The 7,071-nt window shown below is 38.2% G+C and overlaps 1 protein-coding gene across 12 annotated transcripts in view; it reads right to left on the reverse strand.

Annotated features, from left to right (window-relative positions):
- Positions 1-252: 252 nt before the first annotated feature.
- unc79 (unc-79 homolog, NALCN channel complex subunit) overlaps positions 253-7,071 on the reverse strand; it is a 62,380-nt gene continuing 55,561 nt past the window's right edge. For 9 of the 12 annotated variants that reach the window (XM_015058198.1, XM_015058191.1, XM_015058190.1 and 6 more), the window contains 9 exons: positions 6,120-6,224; positions 5,688-5,780; positions 5,505-5,594; positions 5,247-5,422; positions 3,509-3,692; positions 3,039-3,242; positions 2,881-2,958; positions 2,000-2,041; positions 253-1,267 (listed from right to left, as the gene is read on the reverse strand). In XM_015058198.1, coding sequence (XP_014913684.1) covers positions 1,079-1,267; positions 2,000-2,041; positions 2,881-2,958; positions 3,039-3,242; positions 3,509-3,692; positions 5,247-5,422; positions 5,505-5,594; positions 5,688-5,780; positions 6,120-6,224 — 1,161 coding nt within the window. In that variant the 3' untranslated portion in view covers positions 253-1,078. The remainder of the gene's footprint in view (positions 1,268-1,999; positions 2,042-2,880; positions 2,959-3,038; positions 3,243-3,508; positions 3,693-5,246; positions 5,423-5,504; positions 5,595-5,687; positions 5,781-6,119; positions 6,225-7,071) is intronic. The other 3 variants (XM_015058200.1, XM_015058199.1, XM_015058192.1) reach the window with 2 other exon arrangements.

Raw genomic sequence — 7,071 nt, forward strand, 5'->3', positions numbered from 1 at the left:
TAATTATTAGAGGACAGTGTACAAGAATAAAGTCATCTGGTTATAAAGTCAAAGTTTACAGAAATAAAAAGAGAATAAAGTTGAAATAAAATGAGAATAAAGTCACATTACAGAAATAAAGTTGAAATACGAGAATTTACTCGTAATAGTCATATTATCACAAAAATCAAAGTATCAGAAGAAAGTTGTAATTTTATGACTCTTATATTTTATTTTCTAAAATTTCTAAGAAAAATCACAAATGAGAATATTTTCAAAAAGTGTTTTTTATTTCAATCATCCATTCTGAGTTGTACAATGGTGTGTTAGAGTCGGGCTACGAGAATTTTTGTTTAATTACAAGAATTTAATCATAATATTAGCAGAAAAAAGACCCGAAAACTTCTTAAAATTACAAGAAAGAAGCAGAGTTATCAGTTATCTGAAGTGAACGCCGTTTAAAAGTCCTGCTACTGATAACAAGTTGAATTAAGTTTAGTCTTATTTCAAGTTTACCAATATATTCGCACTAGAAACTAAACAAAAGTACTTTGTAATATTTTTGCAGTGTAATATTTTCTAGTATTATTTCAGATCCATTTTCATATTACTATAATTTTGTATTTTTTTGACGTAAACAAACAAAAACAATAGTAGCCAGGCCCTAATATTCAGCTGTGGAGTCACCTTTAATTCAAAGTGTAAATAAATAGAAGCATTAAAACAAGATGGCCGCCCATCTGATCTATGGAAACCCAAAGGAACACATTGGTGGTGGGGGAAAAAAAAAAAAATCCAGATTTTCCATAAATTAAATCTTCAAAAACTAAAAAGTCGATCTATAAACTTGATTTACTTTAACAGAGTCAGAAGCTTTTGCTTTTTAGCAACAATAGAAAGTTTTCACAGTCGTCCTTCAAAATCAAAACATTTACCCAACTTTTAATCACCACTTTTACAGAAATTACTTTAAAATAGCAACAATTTGCTGTACAAGTATGAAAGGTGCTTCCTTCTGAAAACTAATCCAGCACAGTATCAGTGGATCCCATTTTGTTGGTTTTTTGGTCACATGGTTCAGCCGCGGCAGGCCGACGGGTCACATGGGGTAGAACTGCGACGCCGCCTCCGACGACTGGATCTCCACCTGCGCCATCTTGAACTGGGTGCACTGCAGCCATTTGCGCAGCGCGAATGGCGGCGCCCCGGATGTCTGGCCCTGCAGGCACTGATGGTTCACTCGGTTCTGGATGGCCTGGAGACGCAGCTGCAGCCCCGCCGACAGATGCTGGCGGACGGAGGAAAAACAAACAACAGATCTGTTTGAAATGGCGTAAAAGTTCTGATTATTCCTCTTGGAATGTCAACTTGTGTTCATATTGTTTAATTGAGTCATTGCAGATCTGGACAATGGAATGATTTTAATTCAGGACGGTTTGCTGTGATTTGTAACCATGGCAACAAGATGTTTTTGTTTAGCTTTTTTTCCCCTGATGATCAAGGGATCATATCAACTACTTCAACATCTCTTTATCCAGCTTTCTAAGCACAGTGGCGCTCCCAAAAGGGGGCCAGTTGGAGGACATGGCCCCCCTCTTGAAAAAATAAAAACAAACGTAAAACCCAAGAAATTAATAAATGCAAAATAAATATGTGAATTAATAAATAATTTAACTAATACAATTATGTATATAGTTATGTTTTTTCTTGGCAGCTATTGAAGCGGATTAGCAGAACTTGCAAACAAATAATGGTTTTATTCAGAACATGTTGATGTAGAATATTGTCTCTGCTTCCCTGAAATTGAGCTGTTAGCATGAATTTACAGCCATGAGACTTTGATACAGAAACACCTTCAGTCAGAGGCCTCTTCAGACTCACTCCAACACTGACTGCTACAGGAGACCCTTCCTACCCACAGGATCACCATCGACAATAACTCATAGATTATATGTGTCACAACATTTAAATTCCCCTTTGGGATAAATAAAGTTTTCTGAATTGAATGTGGAAGTCTTACCTTTAGGTTTGCCTGAATCATTGGCAGCCACATTGGAATTAACTAAAAAATAAAGGAATGAAAATGAATGTAAAGGGATGTAAAAAGTAAAGATTTCTTTTGATTTTAATTTTCTGGACACACTTATATGCTTCTGAGTTGTACAACAGAGCATTAAGGTCAAGCTATGACAATTTTTTGTTTAATTTCGAGAGTATAGTCACAATATTAGGAGAATAAAGATGAAATTTTACCAGAAGAAAACCTGGTCGATGGAGTTCTTTATTCAAAATGAACACAAAGTAATTTAAACCTGATGTGTTAAAGGATGAAACATTTTCTTATCTGTAAGACTTGTACTGCACAGTATTCCTCATTTTAATTTTTTTGTTATTTTTTGTGTATAAATTGTTACTTTATTCTGGTAATATTATGACTTGATTCTCTGAATAAAAAAAAATGCAGCCTGGCCCCAATATTTCATCAGTTTACCTCAGTTCAAATAAATAGAAGCTGTAAAACACTCTTGTGAAACAAGATGGCCACCTTTGATATGCTGACTTCACTATAAACTAGGAGCTGATTGGTGAAAAAAAAAAAAAAATCCAGATTTTCAAAAAATTAAATCTTCCAAAACCAAGATTTCAGCGCTAACTGATCGATATCAATGACTGTTTTCCAACTGATATTTTTTAAAATTTTGCTTTTTGGTCTCTTTAGGTCTATGGGTTCTGTTAAAGCGATTTCCTGATTTTAAAGGCCAGGAAGTGATCAGATTTACTTGGATTATGTTTGTCTGTCATTAAAATCAGTTTGATGATCAGAAACAAATAAGTGTGACAAAAGGTAAAAACGGCTGAAGTCTCTAATACTTTTTTTTAATTATTAAAGTTGAATCAAACCTTCACAAAGATGGTGGAGTTGCATTCCTGCAGGGCTTCCATCAAACTGATGACATGCAGACAAACCATCTCTACCATCTGAGAGACGAACATGAAAACATAATCTGTTATAATCTGACATGTAGGAGCTTATGACATCACAGGAGGTGAACCCTCACCACTTTGTTGTGGGCCATGAGCTGCAGGATGCTGGGAGTAACCCGACTCCAGAACTCCAGGCCCGTCAGGATGGCACTGGATGAGAACTCGGTCTGGTTCTGGTTCTGGAGCGACGGCGCGGCGGCCGCCTGCTCGCAGTAGATGGTCCACAGCTGGGCGAACATGAAGGCGTGGAACAGCGAGCACATGTGCAGCACCGACGTCTGCAGACGGCGGGGAAAATTAATTAATAAATTAAAACGTTTCCCCAAAGTAAAATGTTTAAGTTTTCAAACTTTTCAGTTTGGATCCCGACTTTAATCTCAGAATATTAAGGTCAGAATTCAGATTTTAAAAAAGTCAAAAGGCATAATTCTGAGATAAAATAAAGATTTCTGAGCTTAAATAATTAATTCTGAGACTTATTTGTGAACCAGAGCTGAATTGACTTGTAAGCGACCAGTGAGCGACAGATCCGTGTCATCCTGACCTTTGACTGCTCCGGGAAGCCGATCAGGATGACGATCAGATGGTCTGCGATGTGGGAGCCGGCGTCCAGCGGGATGGGCATGCAGGAGGTGGAGCCCTGGTGCAGGGCGCAGTGGGTCAGCGACCCCAGCAGCAGCCAGGACAGCTGCCGGATGTGGGACACGCACTCAATGAATTCCTTTGGCCTGCAAGCGGCAAACAAAGAGTGAATTCAGATTAACAAAGCGGCTCAGGAAGCGGGCGCCGCATCCATCATCCTCTCACTCTGCCGTCACAAAGGCAGCCATGCTGATGCGCCAAGATAATTTCAGCAGGCTTTAGTAAGCATCACTTGATGTGGAAGCCCTGTAAATTATTCAGAGAGCGAGCCACTGGGAAAACTCCTGATCCAACCAATGTAATCAATCTTATTTACAGTGCAGTAAAAGGTTTTTGTTGCCATTATAGATTTATTGTGTTTTTGCTTTTTTCCCTCCCACAGTTTAATGTTTTGCCAAATAAATGCTGTTAGATTCAAACCCAGTCCACATGTAGCCGGACATCTGGTAAAACAAATAAATACATTTTGATGCGTTTTGGTCCTACATCCACACATAAACCGTTTTATATCACTAAAAACGATTATACTGGTGGATAATTGTACTGAAATTCCCTGAAAACCCACAATTAGCACCAGAACATTTATATAAACTAACCTTGGAGATCAGAAGTAATAGATGACAGTAATGAAATAAAGAGAAAAGGGTGAATATAACAAACTGAATAAACATTTATTTTATTATAGTTTTGAACTGGAATCCCAAGGCAGCAAGTGGTTCATGTGCCTCTGTGATCCGGCTCATTCTTCCTCCTAATAAGGACGTTGAGGCATGTTCCACACATCATGATGACATTTGGTTTGCACCCTCTTCACTACATAGCAACAATTTGAGCTCTTAAAAGCAACAGGAAGAGTACAGGTAAACCAAATGGCAATGAAACTAATTTATTGGAAGAAATAAATGCAGAAAATAAATAAGTTGAAATAATCTTCCTGCAGTAATGTCTTTATTGAAACCTTTTGCATTTTATCTTCAGGCTTGAATTCACTCCAAAACACCAAAAGCCCAACAGCAAAACATTTAGACATGCAAATAAACACGTAATTCAATTCCTTTTTTAAATAAGGAAATTTAAAAAAATGCATTTTTTAATGAATTTGAAACAGGTGAAGCTAAAACTTTGCAACTGAAGGAGCTCTGAGTAAAACAGGTTTATATACAAAGGTGTTTTCATGCAAAATGTATATTTTATACAGTTTCAGCTTAATCACTAATCTGAATATGTAGATTTTTTTTTAGCAAATTGTCCTTTTTAAAGCTACAGTTAATGATGAATCAATTGCTAAATTAGTTGCTGATTATTTCAATAATTGATTAATCAGTACTAATTCGATATCGTTTCAGCATTAAATATGTTAATCTAAAGTTTCATCTCTGTAAGCAGAAATCCATCATAACTGGCAGAAATAAAAGCATTAAAGCAGAGTAACTTTTTGATAATATTCTATTTTTGACTATTTCAGAATAATTCTAACAGAATTTGTCTTTTTATTTTGATCTGTTCATGATGTTAGGAGCTTGTTTACTGCACCAATGAAAAGTCCCTTTCCTTTCTTTACTCTATAAACACCATTAGAACAAAATGTCTGCTCTGAATCCGGCCTTAGTGAGCGACGGGGTGGATGTGCTTGTCCTCACCCTTGCTGCATGGTGGAAGGCGGATGGTAAAGCCAGGGCAGATACCGAACCACAGCTTTGTTATCCCGATGGTTCCCTTTGCTGATCTCCATGGCTGCAACTTGTGCCAAACCCACTTTCAGGTTTCCCCCAAAGGTGTCCTCATGCAGCGGCTGACAGCACGCCTTCATGTGGTTCTGAAAAGTCCATTCAGAAAGTGGGAAACATCACCAAAGAGATCAAATGTGATAAAAAATCTACCGGTGAGGAAAGACGTACTTTTAGTTTAGTTAGAGTATGCATATCTGCAATGAAGTCCAGCAGCTCACTGGTGTACTGCCTCATGCACTCCATTGCTGCAGTCGTACACTGTAGGGGAAGAAAACAGCTTATCTTTATAGAGGTCCGTCTGTTCTTCCTGCTGTTTTATTGGGCTCGGCTTAATAGTGTTGTAACACACACGGTTTTAAGTCTCACCCCCGGCAGCGTGGAGATCATGTGCTTCTGGATGATGGTGGATTCTGCCAGACGCGTTCCTATATCTGCACAAACAAACTTGCAACATTCACAGCATTTTAAAGAGCTGCATTCATTGTCTACTACGACTGCAACGATTATTTTAGCAATTATTCTATCAAATATTCTGGCAATTAATCGATTAATCAGATAAAAACTATCACTTTCTGCAGATTTTGAGGATTTGTTTTATCTTAAATGTAAAATGTGTGTATTGTTTGTACAGTTTTGGCTTTATTACTGCTTTTATTGTGTTGTTCTTTCACCAAATTACGTTAATGATTAATTGATTACTAAATTAGATTAATCACAATTAATCTGATTAATCGATTTAGAGATTTACCAAAATGAACAGATCTTTTCTTCTTTTTTTTTTACCTGGACCAGCAGTAGCAAGTTTGTATCAGGCAAAGGAGACTTGAACTTGAGAGCCTGCAGAAGCTCCAACACCACAATGCGGGACATGTAGAACTTATCTCGCTCCTGCATGAGAGGGGATGGAGAGGCGAGTAAATGTACTGGAGCAGCAAGACTGCCTTTTTCTATTATCACTCTTCCTTACTCATGCTGCGCGGAGAGCATAAACTCTGTGGCTTGAAAAGAGGGGGAAGGACAGGCAGCGGGAGGGAGCGGAGGGCAGGCAGGGAGACTGAGAATAGCGAAGCTGAGAGTAGATTTAGGCCAGTCCAGATCTCTCCTCCCAGAGTCCCAGGCAGCTCAGCTGAGGCTGTCAGGCTGCCTTCTCCCTCCCCGAGGAAAGGCTGCTCTCTTTGTTCATCCCTTCCACACAAAGCCCAGCTGCCTGTTTACAAACCACACTGTCATCTTACAGTTTGCCTCTCTCTTTCTTCCTTCCTCTTTGCGGTCGTGTTTGCTCATGTCTCTTTTCGCTCCTGCAGAACTGACGTTCCTCCCTGTGTGTCCATGCGCGTACCTGTTCGCCGCTCTCTTATAATTAAAAGTTAACGGAGCGTGCCGTTTTGGTAAATAGCGAATCAAGCGGCTGTTCTTAAGCCCCGGTAAGAGTCTGGTCAAACAGTGTGCAGTGCAGCAGCGAGAAATGGTGCATGAGATGAGAAATGTTCGATGCAACCTAATGGGTTTCCTTATAGAAACGTCTTAAACTACTTTGAATAATTAAGTAAGCTTATTGTACGGGTTGATAACTAGGATCAACTGGAATGTATGTATGATTGAGTTTAAATTTGATTTTTTTTATGTAAAGTGTCATGAGGCAACAATTGTTGTGAATTGACACTATGTAAATAAATTTAATTTTATTAGAATGTTCTTTAAATTCTTTGTTTTTAATATATATATATATATATAT

Source organism: Poecilia latipinna, unplaced genomic scaffold (genome assembly GCF_001443285.1).
Source record: "Poecilia latipinna isolate Pla-1442-1.1 unplaced genomic scaffold, P_latipinna-1.0 Scaffold1522, whole genome shotgun sequence".
In the NCBI taxonomy this organism is placed as follows: domain Eukaryota; kingdom Metazoa; phylum Chordata; class Actinopteri; order Cyprinodontiformes; family Poeciliidae; genus Poecilia; species Poecilia latipinna.